Source organism: Brassica napus, chromosome C6 (genome assembly GCF_020379485.1).
Source record: "Brassica napus cultivar Da-Ae chromosome C6, Da-Ae, whole genome shotgun sequence".
Lineage (NCBI taxonomy): Eukaryota > Viridiplantae > Streptophyta > Magnoliopsida > Brassicales > Brassicaceae > Brassica > Brassica napus.
In genome coordinates, this window is record NC_063449.1 from 45,257,098 (window position 1) to 45,282,022 (window position 24,925).

The 24,925-nt window shown below is 33.7% G+C and overlaps 2 protein-coding genes across 2 annotated transcripts; one reads left to right on the forward strand and one right to left on the reverse strand.

Annotated features, from left to right (window-relative positions):
- Positions 1-303: 303 nt before the first annotated feature.
- LOC106404459 (myb-related protein 306) lies at positions 304-2,410 on the forward strand. The gene is made up of 3 exons (XM_013845183.3): positions 304-946; positions 1,041-1,170; positions 1,452-2,410. The coding sequence occupies exons 1-3, from the start codon at positions 814-816 to the stop codon at positions 2,182-2,184; spliced, it is 996 nt and encodes a 331-aa protein (XP_013700637.2). The 5' UTR covers positions 304-813; the 3' UTR covers positions 2,185-2,410.
- Positions 2,411-14,291: 11,881 nt separating this feature from the next.
- LOC125588558 lies at positions 14,292-14,723 on the reverse strand. The gene has a single exon (XM_048759967.1). The coding sequence runs from the start codon at positions 14,721-14,723 to the stop codon at positions 14,292-14,294; it is 432 nt and encodes a 143-aa protein (XP_048615924.1).
- Positions 14,724-24,925: the final 10,202 nt, after the last annotated feature.

Consider the following 24,925-nt stretch of genomic DNA (forward strand, 5'->3'; position numbering starts at 1 on the left):
GCTACTAATTTCAGGATGAAAATAGTGAAGAGAAGGAATGATTCTCAACACTAATTAAACATTATCTTAATCTCACCTATATAATCGGTATAAACTATACTCGTAACTGCAGTGCCAACCCTTTAAATGGTAGTGCCACGTACGTGAAGATAGAGTCATGGAGATATAGATAGAAGAGTAAGGGATGACCTTTTAGAGAAGGAAAAGAAAATGAGTAAATGCTCTTCGCTGTCTCTATTGACTCTTTAAGTCTTAATCTTTTCCCTTAAAGTCTTCTTTTTGGGATCAGCAGCCACGTAGAGGATTTATTTGTTTTCTTTTATCAATATTTGTTTTCTTTTAGGGGTTACGTTAAAAATAAAAGTTATATAAGGTTTTTTCATATGTTCAGATGATAAAGAGAAAAAAAATTTGTAAGAAAACAAATAATAAAAATTGTAATTCATCGGCTTTAAAAAACTGTAATTCATCGGCTTTAAAAAACTGTAATTCAGGCGCTAGCGATCAATTGGGTTTAAATATGTGTATGGTGTGTCTTTATTTCAATGCACATAGATCCAAAAAAACGACCCATGTGACCTAGACGCTTGTCTTTCTCTCTAACATCCAAACTCTTTACTGAAACCTCCCTTGTAACAAGCAAACAGCAACAAAGAGGATCAAAACGAAGAAGACAATCTTGGAGTTTTACTAGTTACTATATAGCTTAATTATACACACACACTGTACCCCTCTATACCTGAGTTGTTTATATAATAGAGAGGGAAGAACAAAAGAAACAGAGGAGACGATCAAGAGCGTATCCGTGTGGATATGGGTAGACCACCTTGTTGCGAGAAGATAGTAGTGAAGAAAGGACCATGGACTCCAGAAGAAGACATAACCTTGGTCTCTTATATCCAACAACATGGCCCTGGAAACTGGAGATCTGTTCCTAAGAACACCGGTCTTTATCTTCATTTCTTTTTCTTATTTATACTAAACCATCCTTATTAGCTTACACATTAACTAAAAACATGTACATGTATATATGTTTTCAGGTTTGCTAAGATGTAGCAAGAGTTGCAGACTTAGATGGACTAATTACCTTCGTCCCGGGATCAAACGAGGAAATTTCACTCAGCATGAAGAGAAAACGATCATCCACCTCCAAGCTCTTTTGGGTAACAGGTATGTGAAAATTATTCATTTAAATATCCTCCGTTTATATAAATAAATTGTGTACAAGTTTGATATATGTTAAAGAATCCTATATGTATACGATGAATCACATGTTAATGTATATATAACTTATAGCATGAATTAATCCACTCACTTTTAACTGGTCTGATCTAAGTTTATGAAACATAATATTATATTTATTTTCATCTCCAATATGTCTATTTATTTGTCGATTAATGTTTCGTTACAAACTTTTCTTAATTTTACTGGATATCGTCTTTAAAAATTAGATGGGCAGCCATAGCATCATATCTATCTCAGAGGACCGACAACGATATCAAGAACTATTGGAACACTCATCTGAAAAAGAAACTCCAGCGTCAAAATGGTATCACCAACGAAGACAACATCGATATGACAGAGATGTCGTCTTGTAACAACAACAACAACAACATATGTACCAACAGCAAAAGAATCGCCAACAAGGGACAATGGGAGAAAAAGCTTCAAACAGACATCAACATGGCCAAACAAGCCTTGTTCCAAGCCTTATCACTTGACCAACCAACTTCATCGATATCTCCTGATCTCGGCTCGCCAAAGCCTCATCATTCTGCCACCGCTACTTATGCCTCAAGCACAGATAACATCTCTAAGTTACTACAGAACTGGACAAGCTCATCTTCTTCAGTGCCTAACACTTCATCACTCTCCAACAACAGGAGCTCAAGCACCGGTGAAGGAGGCGTTCTTGATCATCAATCTTTGTTGTCACCGAATTCAGAATCTGGATCAGTTGATGAGAAGTTAAATTTGATGACGGAGACAAGTATTTTTAAAGGTGTGAGCAAACCAATCGTTGACACGGAAGCAACTACTGATGATCATAGCTCGTTGTCTTTGATCGAAAAATGGTTATTTGATGATCAAGGCATGGTCCAGTGTGATGACGATCAAGAAGATCTTATTGATGTGTCTTTACAGGGTAAAAATACTGATAACAACTGTCAAGATGTATTCTAGGAAGATGGAGCAACACTATAGATCTACCAAGTGTAGGTAGTCCATAATGACGTTGCTCTCTGAGTTCGAACCTTGTTTGGGGGAGATGTATTTGTCATAAAGATTCCGTGAGAGTAAAAAAAATATGTGACCTAGCAATTTACTATTTGAAGTTAAAAATAGTGCAATAAACTAAGCTTTCCTGTTTTAATAGTTTTGTTTAGTTATGAAATCAGTATTATAATTATTTCTTTTAGAAAACCCTTTATCAAAAAAAAATATTTATTTCTTTTTTTATTATTAAACAAAGCAATATTTTCACAGGATTGAAATATGCGACCTAGCAATTTTTATTGTTATCACTTGTCAAGTTTAACTCATGGTTAACTTTCAGGTCAATTTTCTCAAATATTACTTTTTAATTTTTTGTCACAAAATAACCCTAAAAAAAACGACCAAAATAATTTTTTTATTTTGAAATTTTTAATATTTATTTTTTATTTTTTAAAATTTGAAACCATATTCTCAAAACTCCGTCCCTTAACTCTAAACCCTAAGTCTAGATTAGTTAACCGTAGGGTAAAAATACATTTTTACTAATCTTTTAATAAAACTTATTTTTTTTCATTGAAAACTATTTTTGCGAAAAATATTATATTTGGAAATTTCTCTAACTTCTTTTATTACATGAACCGTTGAATAAATTTTATATCATTACCAAATATATTTGATCCATGTGTTTATCATACTCCATTCCGTTTCTAGTATTATATGTTTCTTTTATTACATGAACCGTTGAGAATTGTGTTTTTTTTTTTAACTTCATCGGTGTGTTATTTAGTGAGAAAACAATGATTTTAATAGTCTCGTGCATTGATGACTATTGGATTGTAGATTTTTAAAATCATTTTACCTACAATATGGACCAGTCATCATTTAATGTAATTAGTCTAATAATATAATCGCGAAAAGAGATTAGACTACCTACAAATCTACAATATGGACCAATCATCATTTAATGTACTTAAGCATGAGTCTCGTATACATTTTTTTGAATGAATCTAAAATTTATTAAAGCTTTTTTTACAAAGAATGCATCATTGGGTTGATGTCTATCAGCTTTTCTAAGGATTGAATGGTAAAAAACTTGAAGCTCAAAATGACATCAATATTAAGAGTGTCATCGTGTGTCAAACCATCTTCTCATGGCTTCTTCATACCCCTTCCTCCCTAGTCTTTGTGTAACTGTGATCCTGTTCCTCACAATCCTATCAATGTACGTAGCTCTGTAAACGGACTGCAGTCTGGTGTGGATCACCATGCGTACGTCTATTTCGCTCCCGCCAAAGAGAGTGTAAGGTTACTTGGAACACATATCTGATAAGAAACAGAGTTGTTTTGTCGATGGATTATTGATCCACCAAAATCTTCAATATATCAGGCCAACTGTTGGTATAGGGAGCTCCAAGAAGATTATTGGTAAAACTAACGCTAAAAAGTTTAGGCTTCAGCATATAGAGCGTTTAATGTAAAACTCAATATTTTCGTAGGGGTTAACACATAGATTTTGAAAATTTTTCAAAAAATATAACAATATTGCTTTAATGCATAATTGCCTTCTGTACTAATATATGGTGATGGTCAAAAAGTTTTGTGACTTTTGTTGTCTCCATTTCTCTAGAGAATATCGATTTTAAAATGGTTAGTCCACTAATTTAAGGAGTATTTGAAATTTTACTAAATTAATTTATAAAAAAAATAAAAGATGCTCATGTACCATGAAAGATAGTTTTTCATACATTAATACAAATAAGAAATGTAGTTAGAAATTTTAAAACAACACTAAAGATTATATGGTTCAGTATATAAAGCATTTACTGAAAATTCAATATTTTTGTAGGGGTTAGTTAGCACATAAATTTTGAGAAAATTTTTAAAAATATGACAATGTTGTTTTAATGCATAGTTGCATCTTGCACTAATATGATAATGTTGAAAGAAGTTTGGAGCTTTTGTTGTTTCCATTTTTCAAGAAAATAGCGATTTTATTATGGTTATTCCACCGATTTAGGGAGTATTATGAAGTTTTACTAAATTAATTGATAAAAAATTATAACGATTCTTATATACCATAAAAGAGTGTTTAACATACATTAATAAAAATATATAATGTGGTTATAAATTTTAAAACAACACTAAAAAGTTTAGGCTTCAGTATATAGAGCGTTTAACGTAAAATTCAATATTTTCGTAGGAGTACACATAGATTATGAGAAAAATTCAAAAAATATAAAAATATTGCTTTAATGCATAGTTGCCTCCTGTACTAATATATGATGATGGTCAAAGAGGTTTGGAACCTTTGTTGTCTCCACTTCTCTAGAGAATAGCGATTTTATTACGGTTAGTCCACTAATTTAGGGAGTATACGAAATTTTGCTAAATTATTTTTAAAAAAATTGAACGATGCTCAAATACCATGAAAGAGAGTTTAACATACATTAATACAAATGTAGAATGTGGTTAGAAATTTTAAAACAACACTAAAGATTATAGGGTTCAGTATATAAAGCATTTACTGAAATTCAATATTTTTGTAGGGGTTGTCAGAATATAGATTTTGAGAAAACTTCAAAAAATATGACAATATTGTTTTAATGCATAGTTGCATCATGCACTAACATATGATGATGTTTAAAGAGGTTTGAAGCCTTTGTTGTCTCCGTTTTTCAAGAAAATAGGGATTTATAGTGGTTATTCCACAGATTTAGGGAGTATTATGAAGTTTTACTAAATTAATTGATAAAAAATTATAACGATTCTCATATACCATAAAAGAGTGTTTAACATACATCAATAAAAATGTAGAATGTGTCTAGAAATTTTAAAACAACACTAAAAAGTTTAGCCTTCAGTGTATAGAGCGTATAACGTAAAACTCAATATTTTCGTAGGGGTTAACACATAGATTTTGAGAAAAAAATCAAAAAATATAACAATATTTCTTTAATGCATAGTTGCCTCATGTACTAATATATGATGATGGTCAAAGAGTTTTGGAGTCTTTGTTGTCTCCACTTCTCTAGAGAATAGCGATTTTATAATGGATAGTCCACTAATTTAGGGATTATATGAAATTTTACTAAATTATTTATAAAACAAAAAAGATAGTTTAGCATACATTAATACAAATGTAGAATGTGGTTAGAAATTTTAAAACAACACTAAAGATTATATGGTTGAGTATATAAAGCATTTACTGAAATTCAATATTTTTGTAGGGGTTAACACATAGATTTTGAGAAAATTTCAAAAAATATGAAAATATTGTTTTAATGCATAGTTGCATCCTACACTAACATATGATGATGTTGAAAGAGGTTTGGAGCCTTAGTTGTCTTTGTTTTTCAAGAAAATAGGGATTTTATAGTGGTTATTCCACCGATTTATGGAGTATTACGAAGTTTTACTAAATTAAATGATAAAAAGTTATAACGATTCTCATATACCATAAAAGAGTGTTTAACATACATTAATACAAATGTAGAATGTGGCTAGAAATTTTAAGACAACACTAAAAAGTTTAGGCTTCATGTTATAGAGCGTTTAACCTAAAACTCAATATTTTCATAAGGTTAATACATAGATTTTGAGAAAAATTATAACAATATTTCTTTAATACATAGTTGCCTCATGCACTAATATATGGTGATGTTCAAAGAGGTTTAGAAGCTTTGTTGTCTCTATTTCTCTTGAAAAGAGCGATTTTATGACGGTTAGTCCCCAAATTTAGGAAGTATATGAAATTTTACTAAATTAATTTATAAAGGAAAATAAACGATGCTTATGCACCATGAAAGAGAGTTTAACATACATTAATACAAATGTAGAATGTGGTTAGAAATTTTAAAACAACACTAAAGATTATAGGGTTAATTATATAAAGCATTTATTGAAATTCAATATTTTTGTAGGGGTTAGCACATAGATTTTGAGAAAATTTCAAAAATTTAAAAATATTGTTTTAACGCATAGTTGCATCCTGCACTAATATATGATGATGTTGAAAGAGGTTTGGAGCCTTTGTTGTCTCCGTTTTTCAAGAAAATAGGGATTTTATAGTGGTTATTCCACCGATTTTGGGAGTATTATGAAGTTTTACTAAATTAATTGATAAAAAATTATAATGAATCTTATATACCATAAAAGAGTGTTTAACATACATTAATACAAATGTAGAATGTGGTTATAAATTTTAAAACAACAATAAAAAGTTTAAGCTTCAGTGTATAGAGCGTTTAACGTAAAACTCAATATTTTCGTAGGGGTTAACACACAGATTTTGAAAAAAATATAAAAATATAACAATATTTCTTTAATGCGTAGTTTCCTCCTGTACTAATATATGATGATCGTCAAAAAGGTTTGAAACCTTTGTTGTCTCCATTTCTCTAGAAAATAGCGATTTTATAATTGTTAGTCCACTAATTTAGGGAGTATACGAAATTTTACTAAATTATTTTTTAAAGAATTTGATTGATGCTTATGTACCATGAAAGAGAGTTTAGCATACATTAATACAAATTTTGAATGTGGTTAGAAATTTAAAAACAACACTAAAGATTACAGGGTTCAGTATATAAAGCATTTATTGAAATTCAATATTTTTATATGGGTTAGCACGTAGATTTTGAGAAAATTTCAAAAAAAAAGAAAATATTGTTTTAAAGCATAGTTGCATCCTGCAATAACATATGATGATGTTAAAATAGGTTTGGAGCTTTTGTTGTCTCCGTTTTTCAAGAAAATAGGGATTTTGTAGTGGTTATTTTACCGATTTAGGGAGTATTATGAAGTTTTACTAAATTAATTGATAAAACTTTATAACGATTCTCATATACCATAAAAAGGTGTTTAACATACATTAATACAAATTTAGAATGTGGCTTGAAATTTTAAAACAACACTAAAAAGTTTCGGCTTCAGTGTATAGAGCGTTTAACGTAAAACTCAATATTTTCGTAAGGGTTAACACATAGATTTTGAGAAAAATTCAAAAAATATAACAATATTGCTTTAATACACAGTTGCCTCCTGTACTAATATATGGTGATGATCAAAGAGATTTGGAACTTTTGTTGTCTCAATTTCTCTAGAAAATAGCGATTTTATAATGGTTAGACCACTAATTTAGGGTGTATATGAAATTTTACTAATTTAATTTTAAAAAAATTGAACGATGCTCATGTACCATGAAAGAGAGTTTAGCATACAATAATACAAACGTAGAATGTGGTTAGAAATTTTAAAACAACACTAAATATTATAGGCTTCAGTATATAAAAAATTTACTGAAATTCAATATTTTTGTATGGGTAGATTTTGAGCAAATTTCAAAAAAAAAAACAATATTGTTTTAATGCATACTTTCATCTCACACTAACATATGATGATGTTGAAAGTGGTTTGGAGCCTTAGTTGTCTTTGTTTTTCAAGAAAATAGGGATTTTATAGTGGTTATTCCACCGATTTATGGAGTATTACGAAGTTTTACTAAATTAAATGATAAAAAGTTATAACGATTCTCATATACCATAAAAGAGTGTTTAACATACATTAATACAAATGTAGAATTTGGCTAGAAATTTTAAGACAACACTAAAAAGTTTAGGCTTCATGTTATAGAGCGTTTAACGTAAAACTCAATATTTTCGTAAGGTTAATACATAGATTTTGAGAAAAATTATAAAAATATTTCTTTAATGCATAGTTGCCTCATGCACTAATATATGGTGATGTTCAAAGAGGTTTAGAAGCTTTGTTGTCTCTATTTCTCTTGAAAAGAGCGATTTTATGACGGTTAGTCCCCAAATTTAGGAAGTATATGAAATTTTACTAAATTAATTTATAAAGGAAAATAAACGATGCTTATGCACCATGAAAGAGATTTTAACATACATTAATACAAATGTAGAATGTGGTTAGAAATTTTAAAACAACACTAAAGATTATAGGGTTAATTATATAAAGCATTTATTGAAATTCAATATTTTTGTAGGGGTTAGCACATAGATTTTGAGAAAATTTCAAAAATTTAAAAATATTGTTTTAATGCATAGTTGCATCCTGCACTAATATATGATGATGTTGAAAGAGGTTTAGAGCCTTTGTTGTCTCCGTTTTTCAAGAAAATAGGGATTTTATAGTGGTTATTCCACCGATTTTGGGAGTATTATGAAGTTTTACTAAATTAATTGATAAAAAATTATAATGAATCTTATATACCATAAAAGAGTGTTTAACATACATTAATACAAATGTAGAATGTGGTTATAAATTTTAAAACAACAATAAAAAGTTTAAGCTTCAGTGTATAGAGCGTTTAACGTAAAACTCAATATTTTCGTAGGGACACACGGATTTTGAAAAAAAATAAAAAAATATAACAATATTTCTTTAATGCGTAGTTTTCTCATGTACTAATATATGATGATCGTCAAAAAGGTTTGAAACCTTTGTTGTCTCCATTTCTCTAGAAAATAGCGATTTTATAATTGTTAGTCCACTAATTTAGGGAGTATACGAAATTTTACTAAATTATTTTTTAAAGAAATTGATTGATGCTTATGTACCATGAAAGAGAGTTTAGCATACATTAATACAAATTTTGAATGTGGTTAGGAATTTAAAAACAACACTAAAGATTACAGGGTTCAGTATATAAAGCATTTATTGAAATTCAATATTTTTATATGGGTTAGCACGTAGATTTTGAGAAAATTTCAAAAAATAAGAAAATATTGTTTTAAAGCATAGTTGCATCCTGCAATAACATATGATGATGTTAAAATATGTTTGGAGCTTTTGTTGTCTCCGTTTTTCAAGAAAATAGGGATTTTGTAGTGGTTATTTTACCGATTTAGGGAGTATTATGAAGTTTTACTAAATTAATTGATAAAAATTTATAACGATTCTCATATACCATAAAAAGGTGTTTAACATACATTAATACAAATTTAGAATGTGGCTTGAAATTTTAAAACAACACTAAAAAGTTTAGGCTTCAGTGTATAGAGCGTTTAACGTAAAACTCAATATTTTCGTAAGGGTTAACACATAGATTTTGAGAAAAATTCAAAAAATATAACAATATTGCTTTAATACACAGTTGCCTCCTGTACTAATATATGGTGATGATCAAAGAGATTTGGAACTTTTGTTGTCTCAATTTCTCTAGAAAATAGCGATTTTATAATGGTTAGACCACTAATTTAGGGTGTATATGAAATTTTACTAATTTAATTTTAAAAAAATTGAACGATGCTCATGTACCATGAAAGAGAGTTTAGCATACAATAATACAAACGTAGAATGTGGTTAGAAATTTTAAAACAACACTAAATATTATAGGCTTCAGTATATAAAAAATTTACTGAAATTCAATATTTTTGTATGGGTAGATTTTGAGCAAATTTCAAAAAAAATAACAATATTGTTTTAATGCATACTTTCATCTCACACTAACATATGATGATGTTGAAAGTGGTTTGGAGCCTTAGTTGTCTTTGTTTTTCAAGAAAATAGGGATTTTATAGTGGTTATTCCACCGATTTATGGAGTATTACGAAGTTTTACTAAATTAAATGATAAAAAGTTATAACGATTCTCATATACCGTAAAAGAGTGTTTAACATACATTAATACAAATGTAGAATTTGGCTAGAAATTTTAAGACAACACTAAAAAGTTTAGGCTTCATGTTATAGAGCGTTTAACGTAAAACTCAATATTTTCGTAAGGTTAATACATAGATTTTGAGAAAAATTATAAAAATATTTCTTTAATGCATAGTTGCCTCATGCACTAATATATGGTGATGTTCAAAGAGGTTTAGAAGCTTTGTTGTCTCTATTTCTCTTGAAAAGAGCGATTTTATGACGGTTAGTCCCCAAATTTAGGAAGTATATGAAATTTTACTAAATTAATTTATAAAGGAAAATAAACGATGCTTATGCACCATGAAAGAGAGTTTAACATACATTAATACAAATGTAGAATGTGGTTAGAAATTTTAAAACAACACTAAAGATTATAGGGTTAATTATATAAAGCATTTATTGAAATTCAATATTTTTGTAGGGGTTAGCACATAGATTTTGAGAAAATTTCAAAAATTTAAAAATATTGTTTTAATGCATAGTTGCATCCTGCACTAATATATGATGATGTTGAAAGAGGTTTAGAGCCTTTGTTGTCTCCGTTTTTCAAGAAAATAGGGATTTTATAGTGGTTATTCCACCGATTTTGGGAGTATTATGAAGTTTTACTAAATTAATTGATAAAAAATTATAATGAATCTTATATACCATAAAAGAGTGTTTAACATACATTAATACAAATTTAGAATGTGGTTATAAATTTTAAAACAACAATAAAAAGTTTAAGCTTCAGTGTATAGAGCGTTTAACGTAAAACTCAATATTTTCGTAGGGGTTAACACACGGATTTTGAAAAAAAATAAAAAAATATAACAATATTTCTTTAATGCGTAGTTTTCTCCTGTACTAATATATGATGATCGTCAAAAAGGTTTGAAACCTTTGTTGTCTCCATTTCTCTAGAAAATAGCGATTTTATAATTGTTAGTCCACTAATTTATGGAGTATACGAAATTTTACTAAATTATTTTTTAAAGAAATTGATTGATGCTTATGTACCATGAAAGAGAGTTTAGCATACATTAATACAAATTTTGAATGTGGTTAGGAATTTAAAAACAACACTAAAGATTACAGGGTTCAGTATATAAAGCATTTATTGAAATTCAATATTTTTATATGGGTTAGCACGTAGATTTTGAGAAAATTTCAAAAAAAAAGAAAATATTGTTTTAAAGCATAGTTGCATCCTGCACTAACATATGATGATGTTAAAATATGTTTGGAGCTTTTGTTGTCTCCGTTTTTCAAGAAAATAGGGATTTTGTAGTGGTTATTTTACCGATTTAGGGAGTATTATGAAGTTTTACTAAATTAATTGATAAAAATTTATAACGATTCTCATATACCATAAAAAAGTGTTTAACATACATTAATACAAATTTAGAATGTGGCTTGAAATTTTAAAACAACACTAAAAAGTTTAGGCTTCAGTGTATAGAGCGTTTAACGTAAAACTCAATATTTTCGTAAGGGTTAACACATAGATTTTGAGAAAAATTCAAAAAATATAACAATATTGCTTTAATACACAGTTGCCTCCTGTACTAATATATGGTGATGATCAAAGAGATTTGGAACTTTTGTTGTCTCAATTTCTCTAGAAAATAGCGATTTTATAATGGTTAGACCACTAATTTAGGGAGTATTTGAAATTTTACTAATTTAATTTAAAAAAAATTGAACGATGCTCATGTACCATGAAAGAGAGTTTAGCATACAATAATACAAACGTAGAATGTGGTTAGAAATTTTAAAACAACACTAAATATTATAGGCTTCAGTATATAAAAAATTTACTAAAATTCAATATTTTTGTAGGGGTAAATTTTGAGCAAATTTCAAAAAATATAACAATATTGTTTTAATGCATACTTTCATCTCACACTAACATATGATGATGTTGAAAGAGGTTTGGAGCCTTTGTTGTCTTTGTTTTTCAAGAAAATAGGGATTTTATGGTGGTTATTCCACCGATTTATGGAGTATTACGAAGTGTTACTAAATTAATTGATAAAACGTTATAACGATTCTCATATACCATAAAAGAGTGTTTAAAATACATTAATACAAATGTAGAATGTGGCTAGAAATTTTAAAACAACACTAAAAAATTTAGGCTTCAGGTTATAGAGCGTTTAACGTAAAACTCAATATTTTCGTGAGGGTTAATACATAGATTTTGAGAAATATTCAAAAAAATATAACAATATTGCTTTAATACATAGTTACCTCTTATACTAATATATGGTGATGGTCAAAGAGGTTTAGAATCTTTGTTGTCTCTATTTCTCTAGAAAAGAGCGATTTTATAATGGTTAGTCCACTAATTTAGAGAGTATATGAAATTTTACTAAATTAATTTATAAAAAAAATAAACGATGCTTATGTACCATAAAAGAGAGTTTAGCATACATTAATACAAATGTAGAATGTGGTTAGAAAATTTAAAACATCACTAAAGATTATAGGGTCCAGTATATAAAGCATTTATTGAAATTCAATATTTTTGTAGGGGTTAGCACATAGATTTTGAGAAAATTTAAAAATATTGTTTTAATGCATAGTTGCATCATGCGCTAACATATGATGATATTGAAAGAGGTTTGGAGCCTTTGTTGTCTTTGTTTTCAAGAAAATATGGATTTTATAGTAGTTATTCCACCGATTTAGGGAATATTATGATGTTTTACTAAATTAATTGATAAAAAATTATAATGATTCTTATATGCCGTAAAAGAGTGTTTAACATACATTAATACAAAAGTAGAATGTGGTTAGAAATTTTAAAACAACACTAAAAATTTTAGGCCTCAGTGTATAGAACGTTTAACTAAAACTCAATATTTTCGTAGGGGTTGTTAACACATAGATTTTGAGAAAAATTCAAAAAATATAACAATATTGATTTAATGCATAGTTCCTCATGTACTAATATATGATAATGGTAAAAGAGGTTTGGAACCTTTGTTGTCTTTATTTCTCTAGAGAATAGCGATTTTATAATGGTTAGTCCACTAATTTAGGGAATATATGAAATTTTACTAAATTATTTTTTAAAAAAATTGAACGATGCTCATATACCATGAAAGAGAGTTTAGTGTATATTAATACAAATTTAGAATATGGTTATAAATTTTTAAACAACACTAAAGATTATAGTGTTCAGTATATAAAACATTTACTGATATTCAATATTTTTGTAGGGGTTAGCACGTAGATTTAGAGAAAATTTCAAAAAATAAACAATATTGTTTTAATACATAGTTGCATGCTGCACTAACATATGATTATGTTGAAAGAGGTTTGAAGTCTTTGTTGTCTCCGTTTTTCAAGAAAATAGCGATTTTATAGTGGTTATTCCATCGATTTAGGGAGTATTATAAAATTTTACTAAATTAATTGATAAAAAATTATAATGATTCTTATATACCGTAAAAGAGTGTTTAACATACATTAATACAAATGTAGAATGTGGTTAGAAATTTTAAAACAACAATTAAAGTTTAGGTTTGAGTATATAGAGCGTTTAACGTAAAACTCAATATTTTCGTACGGGTACAGATAGATTTTGAGAAAATTTCAAAAAATAAAACAGTATTGCTTTAACGCATAGTTGCATCATATACTAATATACGATGATCGTCAAAGAGGTTTGGAACCTTTGTTGTGTCAATTTCTCTAGGAAATAGTGATTTTATAATGGTTAGTCCACTAATTTAGGGAATATATGAAATTTTACTAAATTAATTTTTTTAAAACTAAATGATGCTCATATACCTTGAAAGAGAGTTTACAATACATTAATACAAATGTAGAATATGGTTAGAAATTTTAAAACAACACTAAAGGTTATGGGGTTCAGTATATAAATTAATTTAAGAAAATTTCAAAAAATATGACAATATTGTTTTAATGAATAGTTGCATCCTACACTAACGTATGATGATGTTAAAATAGTTTTGGAGCCTTTGTTGTCTTTGTTTTTCAAGAAAATAGGGATTTTATAGTGGTTATTCCACCGATTTAAAGAGTATTATGAAGTTTTACTAAATTAATTGATAAAAATTATAACGATTCTCATATACCATAAAAGAGTGTTTAACATACATTAACACAAATTTAGAATAGTGTTAGCAATTTTAAAACAACACTAAAAAGTTTAGGCTTCAGTGTATATAGCGTTTAACGTAAAATTCAATATTTTCGTAGGGGTTAACACATAGATTTTGAGAAAAATTCAAAAAATATAACAATATTTCTTTAATGCATAGTTGCCTCATGTACTAATATATGGTGATGGTCAAAGAGGCTTGAAACCTTTGTTGTCTCCATTTCTTTAGAGAATATCAATTTTATAATGGTTTTCTTTTAACACAAATATATTAAGAAACCAAACTCATACCCATTCTATGGGATAGAGAAAGTAGCAGTACAAAGTGCAGATTTAGCCAGTTTATCTGCTGCAGAATTGAAATTTCTAGCTAGGAATTTGAAAGATACAGAAACAAAGAGTGAAGATAGATGGTCGATGTCCTGGATGATCCCGTAGAGATCCGCCGGAGGAACAGTCGAGGTGAGCGCTGTAATGAGCGTCTGGCAATCTGTTTTGAAACAGATTTTTGAAAAGTCTAGGGAGATGGCAGTGAGGAGGGCGCATCGTAGTGCCAAAGCTTCAGCTACCAATGGTGATGGCACGTTTTTTTCCACGCAGGAGGTCTCGGATATTGTCGATCCCCGCTTGTCCTTGAAGATACACCCGAAGGCAGCTATGTTGGACTCCTTTTTCCAGGCTGCATCTGAGTAACATACGATTAGATCATCCAGATCGGGAGTGGTCATGCGGCTGTTAGTGCGCTGGGGTTGAGCTTTTGGTGGGGGCTGGGCCAAGTTCCATTCACGTGCGGCTCCTCTGGCTTTGGCTAGTGATTCCTCTTGTTTGATGAATCTTTTTTCAAAGATCAGTTGGTTTCTTGCTAGCCATATAAACCAGCATATCCATGGAAACACATCCGAAACCACCCACACAGGTGGGAGACAAGTTGCTATCTTCCCAAGCTTGAGAGCTTCTAAGAATTCAGAGCAGGTAGAGGGGGTAACCTGGTCTTTAAACAAGGAGGCAGACCAAATTTTTTCCGCATACTCACAGTGGAGGAATAAATGGGACTCGGTTTCTACTTCTCCGCATCTCACGCATGTAGTATGTTGCAGAAGTCCCCGTCGCTGTAGATTGGCTCCTGTCGGGAGTGCTCCTTGAGTTATCTTCCACAGAAAGAGTTTAATCTTGGGTGACGTACGTCCCGTCCAAATGAGCTTCTTCCAGTCTGGAGTTTACGCCGTTGTCGTTTGCTGTTGTTCCAGTTCAGCTGCTGCAAAGTAGCCTGATCGTGAACCCAACCAAACTACACCGTCTGATCTCCCAGTCATGCTTGGTTTTAGTAACGTAATGGTATCAACCAATAGAGGGAAAACCTCCTTTAGTGCCGCAATGTTCCATTGTTTAGTCTCTCGTGTCAAAAAATCGGACACAACCAAATCCTGGTGCTTTTCTAGGACCGGCCCATAAGGCGTCGTATGTGTAACCGTGCTCAGCCAGTGGTCTTTCCACACTTTAATCGACTCTCCATTCCCGATGACTGCACTCAGTTTCAATGTAAGAAGGTCTCTTCCAGCCAGTATGCTCCTCCAACCATGGGAGCATTCTTTGGGGGGCTGCACTGATAAGAAAGGGGAAGCCTTACAGTATTTCCCTAGGAGCACACGAGCCAGCAGACCTTCTGGTTTTGTAACTATGCGCCAATCTTGCTTTGCTAGGAGTGCCGTGTTGAACAACTGGATATCTCGGATTCCTAACCCTCCCAAATCCTTGGGTTTAGTGATACGCTCCCACGAAACCCAACACATTTTTCTCTTCCCTTCGCATGAGTCCCACCAGAATCTCGTAAGGGGTGACTGTATTCGCTGACAAAGACTAACCGGAAGGAGGAAACAAGTCATTGCATAGGTGGGAATAGCCGAGAGAATCGATTTTAGCATGACTAACTTCCCTGCACTCGTTAACCGTCGAGTCGACCAACTGTTTGCTCGCTGTCGGATGCGTTCCACAATGCTAGTGAAGAGGTCACGCTTGTGTCGTCCAAAGTGCTCCGGTAAGCCTAGATATTTCCCCACTCCACCTTCTTTCTCGATCCCAAGGTAATTATGGACACGTTGACGTGTCTCCTGTGGGGTTTGCGAGGAAAAGGAGATGGAAGATTTGTCTGTGTTTATCATCTGGCCGGACGCAGTTTCATACTTGCGTAGGATGTTGCTAAGTGTCGCGCAGCTGCCCACGTCGGTGTTTAGAAAAAACAACGTGTCGTCGGCAAAGAGAAGATGGTTGATTCTAGGTGCTTTCGTTGACACTCTCAGTCCTGTCATGTGTCCACTCGAATGTGCTTTCCGACAAAGTCCCGACAGAACTTCTCCGCAAAAAATGAACAAGTAAGGAGAGAGCGGATCACCCTGTCGGATGCCTCGTGACGGTATAACAGACCCGTGAGCTGAGTCGTCTAGCAGGTAGGAGTTTGAGACTGAGGACACACACGTCATGATCCAGCTAGTCCATATCGTATCGAGGCCTAGACGCTCTAGGACAATCCGAATGAAGTCCCATTCTAGTCGATCATACGCCTTACTCATATCCGTTTTAACCGCCATTGAACAGTTAAACTTTGCTTCCGAGTTTTTGAGATAGTACAAGAGCTCGTGTGTGATGAGGACGTTGTCCGAGATAGCTCGATCTTTGACGAAGGCGGATTGATTCTCTCCAATGATGCTCTGGAGGATAGGTCGGAGTCGAAGTGAGAGTATCTTGGATATAAGCTTGTACGTCACATTGCATAAATCTATCGGCCTGTAGTCGGATACAAGCTTTGGCCCTGATCCCTTCGGAATAAGTCTGACGAACGTACGGTTTGTGGTATCCCTCATTATCCCTGAAGTGAAGAACCCTTGTACTTCCTTACATATAGCCTCCCCAATAGTGACCCAGTTGGATTGGAAAAAGCAGGCCGAGAAACCATCCGGGCCGGGGGCCTTGTCAGGGTGGATAGAAAAGAGAGCTTCCCGGATCTCTTGGAAAGATGGAACACTCGTTAGAGATTGGTTCATTTCCGCTGTGATACAAGGAGAGATGGCTTCCGTAACAATCGCTACTGTCTCTTCTCTAGATGAGGGGAGTGAGGAAGATTTGAAAAGTTTGTCATAGTACTCTGCTATCTGAGCTGCAATATGTTCCTCTTCATGGAAAATCTTCCCTTCTGCATCCTCTATGACAGAGATGCGGTTGCGCGCTTTCCTTCTTGTCGCAACTGCGTGAAAGAACTGAGTGTTTTTATCACCAGAAGCTAGCCAGATAATTCTGCTTCGTTGTCGCCAAAAATCATCTTCTGCTTTGTATGCTGCGATCAGTTCATTATTCAACCTATAAATCAGGTCCTCATCCCCGACACGACTACTCAGAGCTTCATCTAGCTCTTTCTTAATTCGCTCGATTGTTTCTCGGCTATTAAGGTGCTTCTCTTTGCTCCATTGCACTAAGGCTTGCCTGACTTTAGCTAGTCGCACCTCCGAGTGTAAGTTCTCTGCAGCGAGCCAGGTTGTGGTAATGAGGTCTTTAACCTCTTGATTATCTTTAAGCCGACGATCGTATCTAAAGATGCGGTTGGACTTCCTTTTTGCTGAGTCGAAAATGGATACTAAAGGCCGATGGTCTGAGCCGTTGAATTCCATGTAGTGACTCCTTGCCGTGGGAAACATGTATGACCAGTGGCTATTGACCATAGCTCTGTCGAGTCTGCAAAAAACTAGGTGTGTGCGTCTCTTCCCTCGCCATGAGAGTGGGTTGCCAGAATATTTCAGATCAAAGAGATCGCATTGAGCCAGAAGGTTACGGAAGGCAGCAAAGGACCCTTCAGAACGTAAGGGTCCACCATCCTTCTCCGAGTTATTAATAATTTTGTTGAAATCTCGGTTAAGGAACCAGGGCTGATCTCTATTTGCTGAAATATATAGGATTTGGTCCCACACATATCCTCTTTTCGACACATTTGGTTCACCATAGATGAATGAACCAAAGAAGAAGTTGCCTTTATGAGTAATTTCAGTATCAATTACATTCTTATTAGAGCTGAGAACTGTGAGATTTAGATCATTCTTCCAAAAGAGAGCCAAGCCACCACTATTTGGTCTCTCGGGGAAACAAGAATGCGCTTATACTGATCTAGGAAGTCCAATTCTTTCAGCATGAAATCATCTGGGTTCTTGGTTTCCATCAAGAAGAAGACATCAGGAGATATTTGTTTGTGAATCTCCCTGATGCGCTGGACTGTTTCGGTGTTCTCCAGTCCGAAACAGTTCCAGCTGAACGTCACTAAGGTAGATGGGGGGGTTCCTCGGGAAAATCCAACTGAGGACGTTTATTTGCGTCCGCATTTGTATTGCTTGATGGCCCTGCAATTGACTTTCCGGTTTGCCTTTGTTGTGACTGTGCTCGCGACGCTTGCCTTGTAGTTCTTGGAGTGTTTCGAGTATGGGTACTAGGAGATGATCTTACAACATTCAGAGTCCACCTCCTGGAAGATAGACTTGTAAATACTCGAGGACTGTTCTGAATAGCTCGCGTGGATCGGGGTTTTGGTGGTCGTCCTCTCTTTTTTGGTACATTGGTGCTTTGTGTAGTCGGACCCTTGTCTTGATCCTCCGAGGGGGCTAGCACAGACGGAACAGATAGACTTGGCATGAGATTTACAGTATCCACTGAGTGTTGGATGATGCCAGCGACTGTAGCTTCAACTGATCCATTTATTTCACTTTGAAGGATGCGATGTTGTCTTGCTGCTCTTTCAATAGGATCATCCACATTTAAGTAGCGTAGAGTCGCTTCATTTATGTCATCTAAAACCTCTGCAGCTGTAGGGACTTGTCTTACCGGAAAGTCCACCTCGTCAAGGTTGCGCTCAAGAGGTCTTTGTGTAGGTGTTATCTGCGACGATGGGCCTATAACTTGGTCTTCCACCTGATTAACCATATTTTGTTCTTGTAGTTTTGAAGTAGCTTCGTCGTTTGCATACGGGTGGTCACCAATGCGGGAACCTCTACGGCCTGAATGGGGAGAGTTGGTGTTCTGTGGTAGAGTCATTTTTGGACGATATTCCATGTTCCCATACTTTACGTATTGGGGGTTCGAGTGTGCCGCAATCTTGTTCTTGGGACCTTGAGCTCTATTTGCGTGAGAAACTCTGTTACCGAAAGGATTGCCATATCTGTCCCTCCTGCCATTAAAGTTTGTTTGCTTTCCAGCGATATCCTCTCGGTCTCTTGTAGTTCTCATATCGTCGTGGCGGGTGGGAGGCGTGCCGGCGCGGGTTGTACTCTTAGCATTTTCTTCTTTTGGCTTCTCGGGACATTGAGACTGGAGGTGTGTCAGGCGATAGCAGTAAGAGCAGTGATTACCTAGCTTCTCATATTCTAGGGTTATCAAGCTCTCCTCGCCAGAGTCAAACTCAAGAATTGATTCCATTATCAGCGGTTTGAGACCATCGACAACACAACGTATATGTGCACTAGACTTTGTGACTTCATATGTCTCCAGTTCACCAAACTCGAGACCAATGTTGCTAACCACCTTTTCATGCCAGTAGTGAAGGGGAATTCCTCTTAGGGAGATCCGGAATGGTATTTGTGACGGAAATGATGCAGAGATTATCGGCTCCCATCTCTGGATGAGCACCATCCACCGTCCATAGTTGTATGGTCGATTGTGAAGTACCGTTTGGAGGTCACCTTCCTCCTGGAAACGGAAGTGGAAAACATCGTTTCCAAGTTCTGCACCGACTGTTTTTCCCACGAGGTTCCATACTTTAGGTAACGCCGATAGAACTACTGACATCCTCTGTTCTTTGGGGTCGTCCTACCAACGTGAGCAGGTTATCTTTGATGAGCTCTGAGGGATCAAAGTCTGGGGCTCTTATGCGGATTCGGGGTTTGCTTGGGTCTCTAGTAATCAATCCTTTCCCCTTTTCTTCGGCTGTAAATCTCCTCATCTGGAAGACTTGAGGGAGAAGTAATTGATAATAATAGATAGCGGGCAAACTTTTGAGTTGGAGAAGAGCACTTGGATCAGAAAGTAACTGTTGCAGGCGTAACAAGCGTGTACCTAGAGGAGTACCGTCGACTCTAGGTTCTCTGTTCAGCGGAGGGTGTCTGATCTCAGACTACGGGGAAGGAGGAGGTGTATCTGAACCAAGGCAACAGCACTCATGGTGGTATACCGACCGGAGTCGCGGAGGACCGACGATGCTCGCCAATCGAGGTAGTTTGAGATTTGAAAATTGACTAAAAAGGGAAAGTGAGGCAAGGTTGGTGAGATGTTCAGAACAGGAGCAGAAGGTCAACCATCATAAAAACGGAAATAACTGATGGTTCAAAGGAAACCAGGGGCCACTACTGAAAAGATCAGAAAACTCTCTTGAGAAACGTGTCTGGGAGAGAATATCCTTTTGCTAGAAAACCAAAAACGATTTTATAATGGTTAATCCACTAATTTAGGGAGTATATGAAATTTTACTAAATTAATTTCAAACAAAATTTAACGAGACTCATATATCATGAAAGAGAGTTTAGCATGCATTAATAAAAATGTAGAATGTGGTTAGAAATTTTAAAACAACACTAAAGATTATATGGTTCAGTATATAAAGCGTTTACTGAAATTCAATATTTTTGTGAGGTTTGCACGTAGATTTTGAGAAAATTTCAAAAAATATGAAAATATTGTTTTAATGTGTAGTTGCATCATGCACTAACATATGATGATGTTGAAAGAGGTTTGGAGCCTTTGTTGTCTCCGTTTTTCAAGAAAATAAGAATTTTATAGTGGTTATTCCACCGATTTAGGGAGTATTATGAAGTTTTACTAAATTAATTGATAAAAAAATTATAACGATTCTCATATACCATAAAAGGGTGTTTAACATACATTAATACAAATGTAGAATGTGGTTTGAAATTTTAAAACAACACTAAAAAATTTAGGCTTCAGTGTATAGAGCATTTAACGTAAAACGTTTTATTTTCGTAGGAGTTAACACATAGATTTTGTGAAAAATTCAAAAAATATAACAATATTGCTTTAATACGTAGTTGCCTCCTGTACTAATATATGGTGATAGTCAAAGAGGTTTGGAACATTTGTTGTCTCAATTTCTCTAGAAAATAGCGATTTTATAATAGTTAAACCACTAATTTAGGGAATATATGAAATTTTACTATTTTAATTTTAGAAAAAATAAACGATGCTCATGTACCATGAAAGAGAGTTTATCATACATTAATACAAATGTAGAATGTGGTTAGAAATTTAAAACAACACTAAAGATTATGGGGTTCAGTATATAAAACATTTACCAAAATTCAATATTTTTGTCGGGCTTAGCACATAGATTTTGAAAAAAATTCAAAAAATATGAAAATATTGTTTTAATGCATAGTTGCATCCTACACTAACGTATGATGATGTCGAAATAGGTGTGGAGCCTTTGTTGTCTTTGTCTTTCAAGAAAGTAGGAATTCTATAGTGGTTATTCCACCGATTTAAAGAGTATTATGAAGTTTTACTAAATTAATTGATAAAAAATTATAACAATTCTCATATACCATAAAAGAGTGTTTAACATACACTAACATAAATGTAGAATATGGTTAGCAATTTTAAAACAACACTAAAAAGTCTAAGCTTCAGTGTATAGAGCGTTAAACGTAAAATTCAATATTTTCGTATGGGGTTAACATAGATTTTGAGAAAAAATTAAAAAATATAACAATATTGCTTTAATGCATAGTTGTCTCATGTACTAATATACGATGATGGTCAAAGATGTTTGGAACCTTTGTTGTCTCCATTTCTCTAGAGAATAGCGATTTTATAATGGTTAGTCCACTAATTTAGGGAGTATATGAAATTTTACTAAATTTTTTTTTTTTAAATTGAACGATGCTCATGTACCTTGAAAGAGAGTTTAGCATCATTAACACAAATTTAGAATGTGGTTATGAATTTTAAAACAACACTAAAAATTATAGGATTCAATATATAAAGTATTTACTGAAATTCAATATTTTTGTAGGAGTTAACACGTAAATTTTTTAAAAAAATCAAAAAATATGATAATATTGTTTTAATTCATAGATTAACACACGGTGATGTTGAAAGGTTCCAAACTTCCTCTGACTACGAGCATTTAAAGAATAAATGGTCTCGCGTTTCCTCGTGAGACATATACAATCGTGAAAAGAAATTAGACTAGTAGAGTAGGGAACTTTTTTGACTTATTAGAATAGAATCTAGTGTTGGCAAACAGAATTTTCAATATGATTTAATAGGTACAACTTGATAATATTATTTGTTAAATTAGAACCAAGTAATCTTTGTGTTAACGTAGAACTTAATAATCTTTAGTTATCTTATATAAACCTTGTCAATATATCACAATTTCGAATAGATTTTAGTTTTGTAGAAGTTGCTCCGATAAACAACGAGACCTTTTTTATATTCATGTAGACTTATGAAATTGATAGAACAAAACCTGTCCCAATATCAAATTAAATTGATCAGCAAAGTCATAAATCATAATCACTGATAGTCCGTATCTAACGTGTTGGTCATATTATGGTACACAAAATCAGCGTCATTGACTTTGTAAACAACAAAATACTCTTTAGTTACTAAAGCCCATTTAAACGCAAGCCTCTCTTTAGTTTTTTTTTTTTTGATTAAACCAACTTGTATTGAATTTAGAAGAGTTTACGTCTCCATGAAAGGAGAGTACAACAAAGCTACAAAGAGCCCAATGGAATACGAAACAGGTAAACCTAAGATAGAATGAAAATACAAATCACAACAAGTAAACATTAGAAATCGCATCACAACGGTTTCATGAGTTTCTTGAACGATTGCATCTCGGGTAACTCTGAGAATCACAACCACTGCACTAAAGGCAGGGAAGAGCGTTAGCCGGGAGGAGAATCCTTGCAATACCAGCCACACATGTTCATCCAATTCACTCCATACATGAAGAAATATTGGGAAAAGAGACTGCTCCAAACAGGAGCCAAGCGGACAATCAATACCCGCCATAACCATATTCACCAAGCAACAAATCACAATGATTGTCTCTTTCAACTGCCACCAAGAAGAGAAACACGCAGAAACTGCACCACAAACCAGGTTGAATACAATAATAGGACTGCATACTGCAGTAGAGAGTTGCATCAACGCAACATAAAAACCACTAAGAGGCACAAAGATATAACCAAAGGACACTGAGTCCATCAGTACACTACCAAATAAAGCCAGAACCCACAAATCCAAAGTCACCCACACATCTAGCATTGCATCCTTTCCAAAAGAATAGGAGTAAACAGAGAGTAAGGAGCTAAGGTGGACCTGGACGTCTATAAGCGGATTGATAAAATGAAAGTTGGAATAAGAGCCGGGAGAAGACCCATTCCCGAACTGACAAAGATACAACCTGTATACCACAGGAAAAGAACGCCAGTTGACAAAGATGGTGTCACCAGTGAACACAAGAACAACACCATCATCACTGAGCTTACTTGAAACCCTTGAAAAATTAAACATCAGATCTATGACTTGAGTAGCTTGTGGAGAAGGGCTGGAGGAAGTGAAAAGAACGAGGCTGACGGAGACGTCTGGTGGGTCTGGAGGTTCTGGTGGCTTGACGGGAGGAGTTTCAATCGGAAGATGCTTGTTCCGCGCCGGATCTGAAGGAGGCCTGGGCTGTGAAAGAGGAGGAAGGCCTGTCACCATCATCTTCAAGGAGGAAGAGCAGTGCTGCATCAGGAACGACGAGGGCGGCGGATCTGGAGGGGAGTGGAGCCACGACGGAGGAATAGTCACCATCATGTCCATGGAGAGGAGCATGGCTGTTTCAGAGAGAGGAGGAAAGAGCGTCGTGGTTGGAGCAAGGAAGATCCATCGAAACGGCGCCTTGGGATGCGGGCTCGAGAGAGTTTCTCTCTAGGCAGATTTCTTTTATATAATTATTTAGCTATTGCCTCTCTTTAGTAAGCATCAAGAATAAACATCAAATTAGAGAGTTTAGAATGATGTTGTGTCGAGAATCAAGATGATAGTTTGGTAGCCTAGGAGGTGCTAAGCCGTGGCCTCCACCAGAACCGTTCCAACGTTTAAGATTGCCGGAAGCGATAAAAGTTTACAAGTCTGAGTTCTTTAGAAATGTTCAACAGTAAAAGAAACCATCTTAATCGAACATGATAAAAACATAGAGAGCAAACCTATTTTCTTTTGTTAACCAACATACTGTATTATATAGAGAAAATCTCTTTGTTTATCTATATCTTTAGTAATTAGCAATTGTCTCCATGTTTTGTTTGGTTATTTAAAAACCTATGCTTTGCTTACACTTAAAGCTAACGAGTCAAAATTTTATGGTTTTAATTTGTAAGTAAATGAAACTAAAAATAACCTTTAACTTTTCTTTTTTAAAAAATAGATGCATTAGGCAGATGTTTTTTTTATTAGTTAAGCACGATCCTGGCCTCCACATTCGCGTCTTTCGCTTCCGCCGACCATTTGAAAGGTAGACATCACCTCTTGAACTTTTTGCAAAGGTTTAACAAGCCGATTTTGTAAGATTTTCTACATTGACATTTGCAGTCATACTCATATCCACATATTTCTGAGGAGACTTTTTGACTGAAACAGCTGAAGATGATGCCAACAACTTGAGATTTTAAAACGAAAAATCAATCGATTGTTATCATTGACCGAAATCATACAGAATAGAACCATTTACAGCAATAGATGTGAGATTATTTTGTGGTGCAGTATCAGCAATATCGACCAATCATCTACAATATCCCTAGTTGTTAACTTGTAAAGATAATATATTGTATAAATGTTTTAATGTAACTAGTTAAGCTATCATCAACTTTTAGTGTTCATATATATGCATGACCGG